Source organism: Eleutherodactylus coqui, chromosome 11 (assembly GCF_035609145.1).
Source record: "Eleutherodactylus coqui strain aEleCoq1 chromosome 11, aEleCoq1.hap1, whole genome shotgun sequence".
Classification (NCBI taxonomy): domain Eukaryota; kingdom Metazoa; phylum Chordata; class Amphibia; order Anura; family Eleutherodactylidae; genus Eleutherodactylus; species Eleutherodactylus coqui.
In genome coordinates, this window is record NC_089847.1 from 23,079,181 (window position 1) to 23,098,690 (window position 19,510).

Here is a 19,510-nt window from a genome sequence, read left to right on the forward strand (position 1 = left end):
TACTGGTGCCCTATATTGAAATAACAATAGCGTACTTGCTAAGGAAAAAATGGAAAAATTGTTAAAGAGGTTGTACCAAGATTGCAGTCACTGATGAGACCCCCACTGATCTAGAGGACGGGGTCCGATGTCCCCCTTCCTCCTCACTGTAGAGTTACACCATACCTTGCAGTGAGGAGGAGACTGGATGGAGCGCTGGTTGTGTCCACTCGGGTATCTCCGCAGTCCCACTGAAAGTGACTGGAGTGTTATTGTGCTTGTACAACCAACACCCCATCCAGTCTCCTCCAGTAACCCCGCAGTGAAGGGACGACTATTGGGGAGCCTCGTCCTTGAGATCAGCAGGGGTCTCAGCAGTGAGACCCCCACTGATCAGCCAGTTATTCCCTATCCAATGTATAGGGGTTAACTTGCAATCTTGGTACAACCCCTTGAACATTTTTTCAGGCTTCTAAGCTGAAATTTACCAACATCATGGAGGCTAATTGTCATGCTTTCTGGGTAGAGTAGTATTCACACCACTGCTGTTGGATGAGCTATCTGTGCTACTACAGTGTAATACTCCATTTACACTGACAGACGATCGCTCAAAAGTCGCTCAAACGATCGTAGCTACTTAAGAGCTATGCAGGCGGAGCGGGACACCACCGCTATCACTCAGCAAACAATACAGCTGTTCTGCATAAGCAAACAGCTGTATTGTTTTCCAAGATTACAGTTCACGTCCCTCTGTGAACTACCAGTGGGACACGGGTTATAAGAATCTTAGCAGCGCTGCCGACTGTGATAACAGCCTGCACCGCTGATAAGAGTTCATCGCTCAATTCAAGAAAACTATTTTTTAAAATGTAGATTGAGTATATATGTAAAATGGCGCTTAAAGAGAACCTGTTATGTTATTTATGCTGCCTTCGCCGAAAAAAAGTCATGGCCGGTCACCACTGATCAGCCACCATGATTGGCAGTTTTCTAGCTATACACTGTATTAGTTAGAGAACGGTCCATCAGTGGTGCCACTACTTCTGTCTGTACTTCCTCTGTGCGGACAGCATACATAAAATGACAGGTTCCCTTTAAATGCATTTCACTGTAGTCTCTATCAGATGTGTTGTGGATACGTTTTGGTCTCGAAAAGGATGTGAAAAGAACTGGTATGGAGGCGCAACACTCTAAGCTACTAGAAGATGTAGATCAAAGTCCAATGTGTGATGGTGAAAGCACTTCTTTTTTATTATTTTTTCAGAAATAAAAAACCAGCAATGGAATACGCGTTTCGGGGAAGAACCCCTTCGTCAGTTCGGCTGGATAGGACAACAGGATGCCTAGGGGTGACACGATTCCAAAGATGTATAGAATGTGTCGGAGGTCCTGTGTGCAGGAGGACAGGGGAGAGAAAAAAAATGCTTTAAAAGGTTAAAGCATTTTTTTTCTCTCCCCTGTCCTCCTGCACACAGGACCTCCGACACATTCTATACATCTTTGGAATCGTGTCACCCCTAGGCATCCTGTTGTCCTATCCAGCCGAACTGACGAAGGGGTTCTTCCCCGAAACGCGTATTCCATTGCTGGTTTTTTATTTCTGAAAAAATAATAAAAAAGAAGTGCTTTCACCATCACACATTGGACTTTGATCTACATCTTCTAGTAGCTTAGAGTGTTGCGCCTCCATACCAGTTCTTTTCACATCCTTTTCGCTACACTTACGCCCACACTGGTGGAGCGTCATCTGGTTGGCAGCACCTCCACCATTCAAAATACTCAATCATTGAAAACTCTTTGTACTCCATAAATATTCCACTACCCTCACTGGGTCTTGCTCCACCCTCCTTTTTCATTTCTTTTACTCACGTTTTGGTCTCGTCTTAGGTATCACAGCGGGATGCTGCGCTGCATCAGCGAGATGAAGAGGTCCATAAGCTACAGACACAACTATGGGAGGCGGAGGAGCGGGCCGTGAGCGCAGAGAGTCTCTACAGCTCATCAAATAACAGTATGGAGCTTTACCGCAGCAAATACCAAGCTTGTGTGGCTCGTGCAGGGGAACTGGAGGCCAGTCTCAGGCAAGCGGAAGATGAGGTTCGGGAAACAAAAGAAGCGGTATGTATAATTGTTTACTTGTAGACCGTTACTACCGATGGCAAAGGGAAAGCATTGTGCCCAAACTAGGCACATAAATTCAGGATCGGTTAGGCCGGCTTCACACGACCGGATTCCTGTTGCATAATCTGCATGGAAGATCCACAGCAAACCGCATGCATTGAAAAGTATGTACTTTCGTTTTTCCCTTCACATTCGCGGATACGAATTGCGTATTCCGCGATCGGAGGAAAAAGTAGCAGCATGCTCTATTTTGCTGCGGACTCTGCACAGATGGGCTCTATTGAAGTCAATGGAAGCCGTCCGACCTGCAGCCATAAACCGTTGACCTTGTGGATTGGCTGCGGGAACTTGTGTCATCGCCTAGCAACGGCAGGAAAAATACAATGATTTTTTAAAAATAAAAATCTGTACTGCACATGACCGCCCGCGACTGTCCATGGTCATCTGCATTACAGATTTTGCAAGTGCGCAGGGTTGCTAGCTGGATTCTATTGCAGGATCCTGCATGTGAAATCCGACCCAGTTGTGTGCAGCCGGCCTCATCCTCACCCCAACGATGTATGATAGCAAATCATTATATACTATGTATACACCAGTCAGCCATGATATTAAAAACTAGCATTGTGTAGGTCCCCTCAGCCACTAACACAGCTCCGGCCTATCGAGGCATCATTGACCTCGGAACGTTCTTAATGCATCTGGAACCAAGACATTAGCAGCAGATCTAGTGCTGAGGTTCGGCCTCCATGGCTCGTACTTGTTTTTCTAACACATCTCACAGATGATTGATCGGATCGAGATCTGGCGAATTTAGAACCAAGTCATCACCTTGAATTCTTTGTCATGTTTGGATAGTTTTATGGGGTAAGCAGGGGGTTGCGTAGCCTCAAAGGGATTAGACCCAGCAAGTTGTGATCTGACATCTTTCTATCTCCACCAGCAGGATTACACTGCACTAGCTTGGCTGGGGGGTTGGCTAGCATAGCATTCGTTCCCTCGCACACCACTGAGCCTTGGTTGCCCATGACCCTACTGCCAGTTCATTAGTTGTCCTTCCTTGGACCACTTTTGGTAGTTAGTAATCACTACCTCCTGGGATCACCCCACAAGACCTGTCGTTTTTGGAGATGCTCCGTTTCCGTTGCCTAACCATCACAGATTAGCCCTTGCCGAAGTCCCTCCGATCCTTACACTCAGCCGTTCTTGCTGCTTTTAATACATCCAACGTCAAGAACCGTCTGATCACTTGCTGCTTAAAAGTATCTCACTGCCTGAAGACGCCATTGTCACCAGAACACCCATGTTACATCACGGGGCGGTGGTTATATAGTATAGTGTTTATATAGTGTATATTTTATGTTCATTACGCATGTACACTGGATAAAAGCTGCACTTGTAGTTCTCCTCCCGTCCCCCCCTTGCCTGCAGTACTTCAGCTAGTCTAAAGGTCATATAACTGTGTTTCCAGCTGTCGGAGCGCGATGCCCGTCTCTCGGCGCTGCGTGGAGAACTTCTGGTTCTGCAGGAGGAGCTGGAGGGCAGATGCTCGGAGCTGGAGAGCTGTGAGGAGGCTATTGATCACCTTACCCATGAACTTCAAGCAACGCAGACGGATCTGAGTGTGAGCCGTGAGCAAGCACAGCAGAGCGAAGAAATGCTGCTGTCTGTGCGAGACCATGCCGCAAAACTACAGCACCAGGTAAAGCCACCCCCATGTGGTGCCCACAGAGCTTGTGGGTATGTATACTTGTTATTACAGCATCCAGAACCCAAAGTACAACCCATAACACCTTTGACTAACACCAGTTAAGCTAAACAAGTATCAGGTCTGCAGTGTAGTCAGGCGTAGAGCTCCTATAAGACATTGGAAGGTAAAGCGGCAGGGCACCTTCTGCTGAGAGATTCGGGCCTGCAGAATTATGAGTGCAGCTCTGGTGTATAGTACGGGATGTCACTTGGGATCAGTAATACAATGGGGGCAGATTTACTATTTAAAATGCACCACTTCTTTGGTGCAAATCGCGCCAGTAAACTCTCATGTTTTAGACACTTTTTTTTCGCCAGGTCAAAAAACCCCCCCAAAAAGTGGCCTAAATACAGCTTTTCCTTCCAAAATTTTGGCACAAAATCTTATAAAACTAATATGTGGTATAAAGTTGGACTAGACAGTCTAAAAACGGCATCAGAGTTCTCATCTAGCCTGAGCTACGGTGAGAAATCTGGTGCTCCTTAGGTTTACAATATTAGTAATCTGCCCCAACATACCTGAAAAGTTCCCCAACTTCTAGATGATGTTGTAACTGCAGACTGGTGGTTCTCGTCATTTATGAAATCCATTTCAGTCTAACCCCGCTGTGTAAGTACACGGTTATCCTTCATATCGCTAGTATTTTATAACTGCACAGAAAACCAATTGATGTGATCCGATAACCTATAATAAACACATATTCACGTGAAGACTATTGACATCAGGAGAGACGCTCCGTGTCCCACCATGGGTGCCAGCATCTTCCTCTTTCAGTGGGAGCTGTATACTACTGACTTCAGTATGCCCCCTAGTGCTGGGAGCTGGTATTCCCTGTGGCCGTGTAAAGGGAAGCAGGGGATGAGCCGTTGTATACCAGAGGTTAGTAGATTCTGATAGAGCTACTTGTTACTGGATGTATCCAATGAACATTTGCCAGATGCCTCATGCCTTCCACTAGTAGCCATTTCCACCCATTAATCTAATTATGCCCGTTTCGATCAGTGGACTGGTAAACGAGTGCGGCAGATGTACATTTAGTTAGTCCTAAAATGCCCCAGAATCCTCAGTGGCTCTGCTGGATGATAATTCAAGAGCCCCTTTAGATGGTCTAGTCTAACTGCATACAGATAGTAGTTGGTTTAGTTACATCTGATAATACGCCAACATTCTGGCACAGTTTTCGGGGCATATGGATGCTTTTAAGCTACGCCGCTTTTTGCAACACCATGCCCTTTTTTCTAGATATGGTGAAATAAGTGTCCAAAAGTGACTGAAGTAAATCATGAATTTGGCGTAGGGCTGTAAGACTGTTTTTTGGCAATCTTTTCAGTACTAAATCTGCTCCATAATGTGGGAACTTCCATATGAAAGAATTGGTAATTTAGCTGCACTCTTGCGTTTAGTGCATTAGTTCTGCCGTATGAACAGGTTTGTCGTTTCTTCTGACAGGTGGTGGAACTAGAAGAAGACCTAGTAAAGCTCCAGACAGACTTTTCTACGTACAAAGCCTCCCACAGGTACAATGACAGCAGTTATGCAGAGATGGAGAGGCTGGTCCGTCAGCTAACCCAGGTCCGTATGGCTGATTTCTACGCTCTGTATCTTTATAATGTTCGTCTTCCTCTTTGTTTGCTGAGTTTATTACGGTTTTTAGGAACTTGTCCATTCAGAGGAAGAGGTGAAGAAACAGATGAAGGAGACGGAACGGAGTCACATGCTGCTTCAAGAAGTAAAACTGGAGCTGACAAAGGAACAAGAGCAGAGAAACGGCACTCTGAAAAGTAAGAGGCGGCGCCTGCTGTCGGGGGACTTGGTGGTGTCGCTCGGCTACTTCATTAATTGCTCTCTGCACAGATGTTGAGCGGCTGGAGAAGGAGGTTTGCAGCCTACGCCGCATCACAGAGATGCAAGTGGAGGAGCACAAGCGCCTGGTGTCAGACCAAGCGCAGCAGATCCAGAAGCTGCAGGAGGAGCTGAGGGACAACAATAAAGTCATCGCCCACAAAGAACAGGTGAGGCACAGTTACACGCCTTCACACACCCTTGTGGCTTTAAAAAAAATCACATGAAATTCACAATTTTTCCCCTATAGAAAAATGCCATTCCTAGAGCAAAGTATGGGCCTCAAAAAAGCATTGTTTACATAACTTCATATTGATCTACAGCTACCAGTTGTCCGCAGCGCTCGTTTCCAGAAACAATATGTGAAACCGGCCTTTTATCCAAACTTGAGTAAGAGAGAAGTCGAGCCGTGGAGATTCCACCCCCTCCAGGCCCATAGCAACCTAGCTGAAAAGGAACGGTCAATGATTCTGTACTACTTCTCATGTACTTCATAAATTACATGCCCAAGACAATGGAGAACAGCCGTGTGTGTGATCTGCTCCTCCGCGCCTCGTCTCCTCTTCTTGCTGACCTACACAGACAGTAGAAAAGAGATGTAACAAAGGCACTATAAGATCCCACTGGATGGGGTTGGAGTGGAGACGCCTCGGAGCGGATTACACAACATGTTAGGGAAGCTTGTGTAACCAACACCCAGTTCACTGGTGTAACTATAGGGGATGCGGTTGCACCCCTTAGAGGGCCCATAAGTCCTCTCCTCCATATAGGGATCCCACTACTATGAATAAAGTATTCTAGTTGGGGGCCCTGTTACAGGTTTTGCATTGGGGCCCCGGAGCTTCACGGTCCACCTCTGGCCTAGTTGCTTCAGTGTTCTGTTAGTTGTCCTGTTCTAGAAACTGTCACCTACTTCTAGTCCTGTAAGCTAAGCTTATGGGCTGAAAGTAAGTGACCCGCTGAGTCCAGGGATGTAAATGTTATACTTACCTCCCCTGTTGTGAATTCTGAAAGCCGCCATTGTAAACAGCAGTGCCAAGTAGTCCGCCTATTATAACATTTGAACGGGCGGACTATTTAGCATGCCGATCAATGCAGCTTTCAGCGCTCACATCAGGGAAATCACGGGGAAGGTAAGTATAACACCAGGCTCAGCGGGTCACCTACTTCCAGCCCATAAGTTTAGGGTTAGAAGTAGGTGACAGATTCCCTTTAATGTTCAATTGTCAAGACATTCCCAGGGCAGCAGTGCCAGGTAAGCACCATGCCAATGCATCTGGCAGCCCAGGTCACATGGTGGGCCACGGCTATGCGACCTGCAGAGATGAACGCCGCAGTGCTTTCTGCCACTTTCCAGATCTTGGTGGTTGCAGCAGCCATGTCTCCACTAATCAGACATTGTTAGGAGGTATTAGTCTTGGAGCGACTCTCGTACTATCTTCTTGTGTTGGCACACGACCTCAGAAGCAGATGTTGATGGGAAGGCAATCAGTTTGTACCATCCTGCTAATCTCCGTTACATCTTGTTGCCATGGGGCCGTCTGACATGAAAGCGTGCATAACTGAACGCCACGAAAAAAAATTGCACCCACTAACAGTTAGCGCCCCTTTACACTGGCAAGAGCGAGATCGTCGCGAGAAAATCACGGTAATATCACGGTTTCGCTCATGAGATGTTTGAGCATCATCTCTGATTTTTCACGGTTTTCTCGCCCGATAGACGACAATAGGAATTTATAATGTTCCAAGCAGCGCTTCACTGTGCCAACCTCCATTGTTTGGTCTCCGTAAACATTGCAAAAGTGTCGACGGGCACAATTTGTTTTCTGCATGGAGGAATTCTATTACACACTTGTGCTTTATACGTACATTCAGGTCAGGCGCCGTTCTATCAGACTGTCCTTCTACTATTGTGTCACACGGCAGCAACATTTACTGAATATTGGCAGGAAGCGTCAATCTCTACTGCCTTACCGCCAACGTCCACTCCTGATGTGTGCCAACATAATAAGATGGTCGGCATTAGTTCTAGAGCGATTCTCATACATCCAACCAACATGCCGCCGATGACTGTTCTATCAGGATTGCTATGAGGTGTTTGAGGACTGCCTAGACTACTGCTGCCCAAAATCAGTCCACAAAACCTCGTTAAGACCCCGTGCACATGGAGCAGACTACTTGTGGGTGTTCTATGTGGACTCTGCACCGATCGTCCACATAACGACAGTACAGGACAATGCATGTGAATTGGGTTTCACAGCACCCCACGCTGCAGATATGCATATCCACGGGACACCCCGTCACTACTTGTTGGTGCAGATATCACCCTATACAGTGTGAAATCCATGGAAACCGCACCGTTGTGTAAACCTGATCACCCCCCCCCCCCCCCCCCCATATACAATGCATTACATCGCTGCGCAAATCCTTTTGTATGAACATCCTCAGCGGCCGAAATATGTAAGAAATTCCAAAGCCTCATTCTAAATAAACCTGTAAATATTAATGAGAAGAGAGCGCTGGTGATTAATCATCTTCCTATATACAGAGATTATTTCTCTGCCCATCCATGACCACATTTATAATAACTGTCATGGACAACCGGCAAGAAAATTGCAGCAAACCGTAATGTCAACTTGCATTATTTTATCAGACGCCGTCTAAGCCGGTGACATCAATAATAGAAAAGGCTTCTTCTGTGCACACAGACATACATCTCCTATATATTTATCCTGCAGGCCATTCAGAAGCGGGATGTACTTCTGCGTCAGTCAGAAGCCGATCTCTTGCAGGCCCGCAGCTCCATCAAATCACTAAATCAGGAGATAGAGCGCCACCTGGAGGCGGCACGTAGTATGGAGAGAAGACTGCAGAGCGCACAGAAAGACTCCGATCAGAGAGAGCGAGAGAACAGCGCCTTAAGGGCGGAAATACAAGAGCTGAAGAAGGAACTGCAAGAGACTTACAAACTCCACCAAGAAGCAGGTAAGCTGATATACAAGGGTTAGTGAAAGTAGAACGCCACAGGAAGTGACAAATTCCATCCTTGATATATTACTAAATACGGTGGGGCAAATGTACCTCGATATATAAAAACGCAAGTCTAAGTAAAGAGCAAAAAGGTGAAAAAAAATCATGTGGACCATCATACACTGTCAATACTAAATGGGTAGAACGGCTAAAGTTCCTCTAACGGGCTGCGGTCTTGTGTCCAGTGCAGGCCCTGGCCGGTCAGGAGGAGAAGACGCTGTTAGTAGAGAGCGGCCTGCAAAGTGCGCAAGAACAGCTGAGCGAGCGTGTAGCTGAAGTCGTGAGACATGAGCAGCAAGCGCGCAAGATAGAAAGCGAGATGCGTACACTAAGGGAGCGGGCGAACGGCAGCGAAGAAGAAGTGGAACAGTGCAGGTACAGGGATCACTTTGCCAAATCTTGTCCAGTAGGCTCTTTGATCCATCCATCTAATTGGTGGTGCTTGCATGAGCAGGTCACTGGTGGAGCGACTGAAACTGGAGCTGATTGAGGCCAAGAAGAGACATCAAGCAGCATCTCAGGAGGCTTTGAAACTGCAGCATTCACTGAGCAAAGTGCAGCTAGAGCAGGCAGGGGAGCAGGACCTGCACAGGGCGCTGCAGCAGCAGGTAACTGGCGTGGTAACACAAGTCCCAGAATACCTTCCTGTAAGGCACATAATCACAGAAATGTCTCTTAGCTCCAGGAACAAGTCACGATTCAACAGTCGCTGAGATCGGAACTGGAAGAGCAGCACATACGACATGAGGAGCTGCAGCGGCAGCAGCAGAGGGCCAAGGATAAGGAGGGCACGCTGCAGAGAGAGGTGGAGGAGCTGAGCTTGAGAGTCAAGCACTCCGAGCGGATGGTGGGTATAGAAGAGTGGGCGCACAGTCATCAATAACGGTAGGGGGATTGATGCAATTACACTTTGCTTCTGCAGCTTGCGGAGAGGGATCGAGCATTGCAGAGTTTGCAAGAGACTTATTCGCAGCTAGAGAGAAGATGGCAGACGGCTCAGGAGGAAGCCAGAGCCAGCAGCGCTCAACTAGAGCTCACCAAGAGCGCCCTGCAGCAAACACAGAGGAAGATCCAGATCCAAACCAAAGAGGTAGGTCACCTATAATAATGGGGCTCACTCACTGCTGTAGGTGCACCACTGCAGGACATTTAGCAATCAGTCCTATAAAGTGCAAACTTCCCCTTTAATTGAAGAAACCTGGTGGTGCGAACACTTTATAGATCATCAGTTACCTGGCAGTGAAACCTCTCACCCCCATATGTTAAAGAATCCCCCCACTGCATATAGACAATAATATTACAGCAGCCATTAACGCATTCTTAGTATTTGGTTCCATAGTTAATGGGTTCTAAATAGCTGACCACTATAAATATGTAGCAGCATCATCACTAAGGGGAGCGCACTGGACTGTTTTATATATACACTTAAACCTCCTTGAGATGACCACCCAAAAATACTTTGAAAAGTAGTCTTTGGGGTCGGGGTGGTTCTTCAAGATGGTCGGTATGTATAATTTATGGTGAAACTAGAAATCTGTCATGGGAGCTCGGGCTGGATAATGCCGCACGCTTCTGGAGGTTTCACAAGTAAGTGTGTATAAAATTAAATAATCCATATCTAAATAAGCTCCCCCTAGTGGTGGCTGATAGACAGCAGGGAATTTGGAGCTCTGAACTGTATGAAGATACTAGTAATTATTAGGAAATTATAGTAACAGTGTTTCTGGTGGCGCAATGCGCACACAGCTGTGCTGCACGGTACATCCATTATGATCCCCACACATCACACACAGCTCTACTACAGCCATCCTGACCCCACACATCACATGACACACACAGTTCTGCTACATCCTGATTCTCTCACACACACAGAGCTCTGCTACATGGTATATCTATTATGATCCCCACACATCTCACACACAGCACATTACACACACAGTTCTACTACATTCATCCTGACCCCGCATATCACATACACAGCTCTGCTACATCCATTATGATCCTCACACATCACACACACAGCTCTACTACATCCATCCTGACTCCCACACATTACACAGCTCTACTACATCCATCTTGATCCCCACACAAGACAAACACAACTTGGCTCCTCCCACGGCAGTGATGTCACCGCAGGTTCTTTAGCCCACCGTCTCTCTCTGGTAGTGGTAGGTCGGTGTCTTCTGTCAGGACCGCTGAGTTGTGTCTGATATAATAACGGCTTAGTTATATTCTCATTTTGTTCTTTTCGTCCTCCCCTTTTCAAGAGCCCTGTGCTGTTCTTCTGTCGGTCAGGCTCTGTGTTTTATATACGTTGTAGGACTTTCGATGACATCACCATGGGTGGAGCATAAGAAGCACTTACATACTAACTGACAAGTGCTCGTTAGTAGTTTGATATTTATGAAATTTATCACTGCAGAATTTCAGATCGATTCAGATAGAAAAACCAGACAACGATGATCTATAGTTTAACTGTGTGAACCACAAATCCTCAGCTGCCTACTCCTCATTTTACTCACTAACCATGTCTGATTAATCCACAGTCTAAACTGTTAGAGGAGTCTATGGTACGAATGCGCACAGAGGAGGAGGCGGCACAAAAGTCAGCGAGGGGGAAGAGCCAGGAGCTGAGTACTGCCCAGGAATGTCTACAGGAGCTCAAGAACCAAGTCACCGCAACGCAGACCAGTCTGCAAGAGGCCAGAGAACAGGTAGCCCTCCAACACTGTTTGTTGGATCAAGAAAACAATATATATATATATTTTTTTTTACTTCTTAAAGAGTTTCCTGGTCAAACACTCTTGATGAGCTATCCTCAGGAAAGGTCATCAATTGCCAGAGACGCACTGCTCAGGATCCCCAGCGATCAGCTGATCGCCCAACCTGCTGTCTGTGCAACAGAGTCAGAGGCGGAGGCATCATTGAGGGCTTCACGCCCAAAGGAAGCTGAAGCCTCCTACAAGACTTCTGGCTCCGACACCGTGGTGGGATACATAAGTGTAATAGGAGGCTTCAGCTCCACTTGCTGCTTGACCGTTCCCTCCCTATTCAAAGTAAAAAGCCAACAAAAAATCTAAATGCTCGTTGAAGTGTAACTTGTTACTTCATTTTTTAATGTGCAGAATAGTTGATTAAATATTGCAAAAAATGCTTAGAATCATCCTATGCTGTACATTTGTAGTAGAAACCCTCCTATTCATGTAGGAGAAGCATTGCTAGGGAAATCAGTCTTCAGCTAGCTGCATCTGGGGAGTGAATACAGAGTTCTGTTCTTCGCTGTGCCCCTTCTATCATCTGTAGTGCAGGCACAGTAGGGTACATAGAATAGCTTATTCATAATGGCTGCAGTCTATGTACTATATCTACACATTAACCACCAACACATGCTGTTGTCTGCTTCCTGTCTGGCCGCAGTTCCTGTGTGAAGAGAAGCTGTCCTGTGCTATATCCAGCTTTTTATCTTCACATTGTGTCTGCTCCCCGGTGGGACCATAGTCCCAATGCATAGTCCCAGGTGCAATAGTCACAATCTGATGCACCGAGTCACGGAAGGAAGTGGGTGTACTGGGAAAAGGAGAAGCTGTGTGCAGCACAGGATGGCTTCTCCTCACAGAGCTCCCAGGCAGGAGGCAGAGAAAAGTGCTCAATGATCGCTACATAATACAGAAAGAAAGCAGAAGAGTTAATTCAGCTATTTGACCCGGCGATCATGTGAGCACTGGGTGCCCCTTGTCACAGCAGAGTTGCAGGGTCCTAGCAGACCCTAATCAACTATCACCGGGACTACTGTCACTACAAAAAGATGTTTTCCCTTGTAACTGGGACTCCTATGGATGCCCCAGCTGTAGTGGAAAAGTGTCAAATTAAAAAAAAACAAAAAAAAACACGTGAATGACCCCCAGAGGTCTTATATGACATCATGGGGGAAAATAAAATGGCTTTTAATACCAAAAAAGTGCCTTTGTGAATCACACTGAGAAATCCCCAACACCCTAAACTTCTAGTTAAAAGTCTGAATGACTTAATATGAACTGTATCCACTTGTGTCCGGAGCAGCTAAGCGGACGCAACAGGGAGCTGGCAACTCTGAGGAACGAGCTGCAGCGCACCCAACACAGGAAGGCAGAGCTGGAGCGAGACGGCGCCAGCCAGGAAGAGCAAATCCGTAGGCTGAGTACAGAGATGAGCGCCCTACACGATCTGAAGAGGCAGAAGGAGCAAGAGGTGAAAGGGCTTAACCAGGAAGAGAAGTCATGCTGGTGTGATAATACCCGCCGCTTATTACTGTATGCGTCTCTGCAGGCGGAGTTATGTGAAGGCCGTCTACGAGATCATGGTAACCAAGTCCAGCACTGGCAGAGGCTTCACCAGGAGCGAGCGCAAGAGCTCCGACAGAGGGAAGAGGTGGTGAAGCAGCTGCAGGAACAGCTCGCAGGAGTCATGGAGAAACTCAGAACTGAAGGCAGAGAGGTACCCTCACCCCTACCTGTTGTAGAACCACAGACCCAGCATCATCATACTAGTGTCTGTTCCTCAGCAGACGGCGGCCATAGTTTGCCTAGGCTCCGCCTACAACATACAGTATTCTGTGTCAATCTTGTGTTTGTCCCCCCACAGAGAGACAGTCTGCAAAATGCACTGAACCAATTCAAACAGAAGTACAGTGCAGCCGCCAGTGAGGTAAGTAATCGTCAAAGTGCTAACAACCACTTGTCCATCTGTCCGTGTGTCTTACATGCAGAGCCTGACAGCACCTGTGATGTCAGTTACTGGCTATTTAGCGCCGCCCCCTGATCACGTGACTAGGACATAATCTTGTGTCCTTTATGCTCCTTGTGCGCTGAATGAGGGATTATGGGTGGACTATATCACCCACAAACCCTCGCGGCCTCAGTTGCTATGGATACAGCAGTAATCAGTCTGCCAGTTTTGTACCTGCTTGCAAGGCAGCTGCACACCTGTGTGGAGACTCCAATAAATGACACCTCACTAATGTCCACATCCTTAGCTGCCAGTGCATATTGACCAACAACATTAAAGCACAGTCCTTCCCCCCACTGTCTTCACATGTCCTGAACGTGATATCAGGTCATCTCGAGCTAATCCTGCCAACACCAGTCCAGCCTTCATCTAATCGTCAACCGTTGTCTAGTGTTCAAACAAACCGTCGCTGTCGTGCAAAAACGTCACCAGAGAGCATTCAATGCCGACGTGAAGCTAATGCAGCTTACATGACACAGCGACAAGCCATGATTTTACTTCAGCCACCAGCTGAAGTTTGTAAATCTCATGCAGCAGATATGCGAAAGCTATGAGCGAACATGTCTCCTCAGCCAGCTGCTGAAGTTCGTAAGTCACGTGCAGCTGGTATGGGAAAGCAACGTAGCAGAGCTGCAGGTGTGTGATGTGCATCATGCATGTAGCAGAGTTGTGTGGGTGAGACGTGCATGTAGCAGAGCTGTGTGGCGCATTGCGCCACCAGAAACACTGGTTCTATAATTTCCTAATAATAACTAGTCTTATATTACACGCTGATGTGTTAACCGCAGTAACCATTCAAGGTGCCCATACACATTGCAGTTGATCCGTACAAACCACAAGTGCACCACTGCTAATGGCAGGCAGGTGGCAGCGATCCACATGCGGGTGCAGTGGATAAACTGTAATGGGTACAGGTACCCTCAGCTTTCGTAGTGAGAAAGGTTGGTTGCGGTGGTCATGTCAACTCTTGTACTTATCATTTACCTAGTTCATCCACTGAAGGAGTATACTCTTCTCTCTGCCCCATGAAGCTTACACTCTAATTTCACTGCCGCACATAGAGTACACCAATAGTCTGATTCTATACAAATGACCAGACTGCAGCTGCCCATGGCAAGAACTGAAGCATCCCAGTTACATTCACCTTAGGTTCAGAATTACCATCGCGGATACAAGAAATAGAGAGGTGGAAAATGTAGAACCACCGCAGCGAAACATCTGCAGCAGCCAATCAGGGTTTTGCTTTTATTCTCCAGAAAAAAACATGAAAAGCTTCACCAGTTTTACTAAAAGACACCCTCTAGCATCCTGTATCAATATCGGTGTCCTATAGAGACTGTTCACATCTGGATCGCAGACTCTCCGGCGCAGGCTTTGTCTGAAAAGCTGAAAAAAATGGCACAGTGTGTTGAAATTTTTGAGTCCGGTAAAATGTTGGAAACCCAATGGACCCCATTATAGCCAGTGGAGTGCATCATGTTAGTCATGTGCCCGATCATCACCGACTTGCATTCAGTATTTCTGTTCCTCTGACAGAAAACAGTGACAGACTGAATGGAGCCTTACACGGGACTGTTCCACTTCTAGTCAGATGGCTCCATACATTGCATATTGGCACGGGTTGGTACTGCAGATTAAGTCCCATTCTCTTCAATAGGACTCAGCCTGCAGTACCCACCGAGGCCACTACAAAATTTACAGAGCTGCTTGCTTCCTGTAGAAAAACAGCTAAAAATGGGACAACCCCTTTAAAGTGTCTATATACTTTCAATAGCTGTTGACTGAACGCTGGTTTGGGAAACAGCCATTTCTTCTGTGCTTTGGAGTCACGGAATTTTTTTCAATATATGGGAGATCCAATCATGAAACTGTCAGTATCTTTATTAAAGTGGTCATTTAGTGTATGTTTACTTAATAATGTATTCTTTACAAGTGTACGGTCTGTGATTCCACTGCTTCTGCCGCTGACAGTGCAAGGCAAACAGCAGGGAAGTTAGATTCTAGTTTATCACATGCGCCTACTCGATCTCATTGATTACTCCTCTGCAGCTAGACACCCTGCGAAAGTCTTTAGAAGCGTCGAGGTCTGACTGCCGGCGGCTGCACCATGAAAGCGAGCTAGTCGTGTGCAACGTGAACGAGTGGGTCAGCGACCAGAAGTGAGTTCACAACTCCAGATGTTGTCTAAGCCTCACACTTATATAGCCGCCTTGTAAGCTCAGAGCTATTTTCTACCTTCCACAGAGAAGCCAATAAGACATTGGGGGAGAAGATACGGGAGCAGAATAAGCAAATCCAGCAGCTGACCACAGAAAAGGAGTGAGTGCCTCATGTATAGTGAGCTGTTTCCCCAAGGCTCGCACGCTCCCGCCATAACGGAAGGGTTACGGGGGTCTGAAGCTCCGTCCGCTACTTGTGCATTGTTTCCCTCTGTAACATTTCATGAGGGTCTGCTAGTCAGAAGGTTCAAATTACACTTTTTGGAACACAGTGTTTTATTTTTTTGCATAATGTTGGAAAATTCAAGAATAGAAATGCAGTTGTTTCAACTACTGACATGCAGGGTGTATTCACACGGGCGAGATCATGCGCGAGTTCCATCTGATAGTGATATGGATAGAACTCATGTGTTAACAGATTGATTTCACAAGTGATTCTGCAAGATTGAGACATCGCTGCGCGTCCTGTTGTGGATGATTCCTTACGAGGAACAGCCCATTATTTTCTATGGGAGCTTTAAAAAAAAAAAAAAATCACATCTTGCTCACATGCCGTGCAATTTGCATGTGAGTGCGATACAGTTTTTACTATTGGAAGCACCTGCCATCTTTTTGTGTGTATGAAAATTGCAAATACATAGATGCAGAACAAAGCGTTTAAAGGAAAAACGCATCGTACTTGCATCCATAATCGCAATTTTGTACCAAGTTTCTTGGACCTTCAGCACAACTCCTCCTCGACAACCCAATACATGTGGGCACTATTACACGACTTCACCTGATGCTTGCAGTTTAGGGCTGCACTAAGTCTTGTGGCTTCAACTTGGCAATTAGCTCTAAATAATGGCTACTGCCATGTGTGTACTAGCACCCCTAACAGGGTTGTCCCATCAGCACCTGTCCGGTCCATACGCTATATTAGGACATGAGAGGCGTCCTCTGAGCGGAGTCATTACCAAGCAGCGACGCTGGCTGACCCCCGGAACTCATCTAGTATGTGTAGACACTTATTTAAAGTGTAACTGGACTTTCTAAACTAGGAACATGTCAAAAGTTTTGATCACTGGAGTTCTGGTTACTGAGACTCTCAGATTGCTAGAATGCTCCAGCTGGAGTGCTTATCCGAGCGCTGTCACCGCCCGCTGAAGTTGGGCCCATAGACTTTCTATTGAGTCCATCTTTAGCTAGCAAACAGGGACGGAGCTCAGGAAGCACTTCAGCTGGAGCATTTTAGCAATTCGGAGTCTCAGCACCACAATTCCCATTTTAAAGTTTTCAGAAAGTGCAGTTCCACTTTAAGGTCACTGCTAATGGGGCAGTAACGAGCTGTTAGCATGAGCCCCATTAACAGAGATGTGAGCGTACATCAGAATGCAATAGAGCTGAACTATACGGTATATATACATACAGCACCTACGGTACTAGCCTGTACCAAGTGATCCCATCATGGTTTCTTTAACAGCCACATGCAGGAGGTGATGGAGCAGATGCAGAGGGAGAACCGACACCTGAGAAATCTAGAAGATGAGAGACGCATAGAGAGTGAGCGTTACAAGGTGAGAGCATACACTGCGGAGCAGGGGGAACGCAACTGGGTCTAGGAATAGTCTGCCAGCACATGAAAGGCCCATGTGAACACGAGCAGTAAGGGTGCCGGCACACACACTAGTCACCATAAATAGCAGCATTTATGGCAAGTGTGATGGTGCTCAAAGGCTATCTTTTTAACCCATTCACTCCCAAGCCATTTTTAATTTAATTGTACCTGCCGTTCAAGAGCTGTAAAGTCATTTGTTCTGTCACCATATCCATCTGAGGGCTCGTCGTCAGCAGGAAGGGTTGTGGTTTACCATTTAATATACCATGTAATGTACTGAAAAAGTTAAAAACTAAGTTGCGTGAAAAAAAACAAGCGCACCGTTGTTTTTCAGATTTACCTGTACAGCATCCAATGATGTGATGAGGCTGATGTTAAGGCATTGGTCACACGAGCGCGGTTTGCAGGCACAGAATGCGCTTCTATAAGAACCGATGGTTTCCTACAGAACCGCTCCCATGAGTGAATTTTAGACACGCAAAATCCTCGCACCAAACAAAAGAGATGACGTGACTGCAGGTCCCATCTAAGCTGCGTGAGGCGTGAAGATAGGACCTGACCTATCTGGGGTGCGTGCTTTCCATAGACTCCTATGGTAGCTGGATAACGCACACCTTGGATTGTGTGAATGGGCTACTTCAAATAGCTGGAATCAACCTGTTCACATGATCTTTTACCACGCCCATAGCACTCATGTGAACGAGCCCTAAGATACATTCAGATGTAGGGGATTTGGTGTGGATCCGCTCCAAAATCCAAACCATTGGGATCCCCAGCTGATTTTACCCCGTGAGTTGATGGGATGAATCCACTACCATAGACTTGTGATGCACCTCTTCATATATTAGGAGCGGCGGGTGCAGGAGGAAACTATTCCATTCATTATGTAACAGTACATAGAAGACTCTTTTTAATACAGAATGGAAAATAGCTGCTGTATTCCCCTCCCCAGCTTAGATGATAGTCAGCAGTTACCATGGTATCTAAGGGGTTAAACAGCTGATTGCCAGTGGGTGTTGGGCAATGAGTACAGCTGACACCTGGCAGGTAGATGGAGGCCCACGCCATACACTGCGACACCCTCTTGTTCAGTGGGGTTAATATTTCACAGACCTGGTTTGCCCTTTATTTAGTCTTCACATGCTTTGATATTTTATCAAAATGGTTCAATGAACAGACACAGCGATCCGCCATCGCTGCTCCTGACCATCGGTCACACGGGGTGAGCATTTTGTCTTGGGTGTCAGGCTCCAGCTGTAGTTCTGTTCCTTATGGTAGGCCTGCCTTCACAGTTGCATCTATGTAATCAGTTCAGTGGGGCCCAGAGGCAAAGCATGGTGCGGTCCCCTGCTCTATGGCATTGCGTAGGATTAGGCATACTGCGCTCAGTTACCCGAGGCGTCCTTTGTCCCTTTCACACAGAAGGAAAGTGGTCTAAACAAATGCACAAGTGCTGACGTCACCGCGGAGGTTATTAGCACATAGGCTAACAGACTTCACGGCTGGATGAGGGGCTTCTTACTCAGCGCCTCACCTTTTATATGAAGCGTGGAGTGTTTACACTGAAGGATGATCCAGCCATGGTTTTTATGCCGAGTGAAAGTCAACGATAACAAATAGTTTTGGGGTTTTTTTGCATTTACACTGAATTCTGTTTGGTTGAACAAATTTTGAGCGATAACGGTCCTGTGTAAGTGGCCCATTATACTCCGTTTGCATCTGCCAGGGATCAGCCCTATTCTCATTTGCACACGGAAAGACAAGCAATGGGATGAAACTGAAAGGGAGACACAAATTAGATATTAGACAGTGAGGGGGATCAATGAGTGGAACAGGTTACCACGGGAGGTGGTGAGTTCTCCTTCAATGGAAGTGTTCAAACAAAGGCTGGACAAATATCTGTCTGGGATGACTTAGTGACCCTGCACTGAGCAGGGGGTTGGACCCGATGACCCCGGGGGTCCTTCCAACTACCGTTCTTACAGAGCATGATAAGCAATCTGGAAGATGACACGTAAGAAGTAAAACCAGGCTAAGTATATTTACACAGTAACAATTTTCATTAAACTTCTTACTTGTGGTTAATTCTAGCTTACTCTGCGTACATCGGACCTGGAGCGCCAACATCCTAGCGAGGACATCGGGTGAGTTGGAAGCCAGCTTGTATCTCTCTGCCTCTCTAGTCTGGCGGTCACTGACCAGTGTTTTACA

The 19,510-nt window shown here is 46.6% G+C and overlaps 1 protein-coding gene across 3 annotated transcripts in view; it reads left to right on the forward strand.

Moving 5' to 3' along the window:
* The window catches only part of PMFBP1 (polyamine modulated factor 1 binding protein 1), a 128,702-nt gene that overhangs the window by 107,730 nt on the left and 1,462 nt on the right, over nucleotides 1–19,510 (forward strand). For all 3 annotated transcript variants that reach the window (XM_066582497.1, XM_066582498.1, XM_066582502.1), the window contains 18 exons: nucleotides 1,867–2,097; nucleotides 3,569–3,799; nucleotides 5,297–5,419; nucleotides 5,502–5,628; nucleotides 5,702–5,859; nucleotides 8,428–8,674; nucleotides 8,905–9,094; nucleotides 9,174–9,327; nucleotides 9,399–9,566; nucleotides 9,642–9,809; nucleotides 11,266–11,433; nucleotides 12,779–12,946; nucleotides 13,025–13,192; nucleotides 13,340–13,402; nucleotides 15,533–15,642; nucleotides 15,728–15,802; nucleotides 17,165–17,258; nucleotides 19,391–19,443. In XM_066582497.1, coding sequence (XP_066438594.1) covers nucleotides 1,867–2,097; nucleotides 3,569–3,799; nucleotides 5,297–5,419; nucleotides 5,502–5,628; nucleotides 5,702–5,859; nucleotides 8,428–8,674; nucleotides 8,905–9,094; nucleotides 9,174–9,327; nucleotides 9,399–9,566; nucleotides 9,642–9,809; nucleotides 11,266–11,433; nucleotides 12,779–12,946; nucleotides 13,025–13,192; nucleotides 13,340–13,402; nucleotides 15,533–15,642; nucleotides 15,728–15,802; nucleotides 17,165–17,258; nucleotides 19,391–19,443 — 2,696 coding nt within the window. The remainder of the gene's footprint in view (nucleotides 1–1,866; nucleotides 2,098–3,568; nucleotides 3,800–5,296; nucleotides 5,420–5,501; nucleotides 5,629–5,701; nucleotides 5,860–8,427; nucleotides 8,675–8,904; nucleotides 9,095–9,173; nucleotides 9,328–9,398; nucleotides 9,567–9,641; nucleotides 9,810–11,265; nucleotides 11,434–12,778; nucleotides 12,947–13,024; nucleotides 13,193–13,339; nucleotides 13,403–15,532; nucleotides 15,643–15,727; nucleotides 15,803–17,164; nucleotides 17,259–19,390; nucleotides 19,444–19,510) is intronic.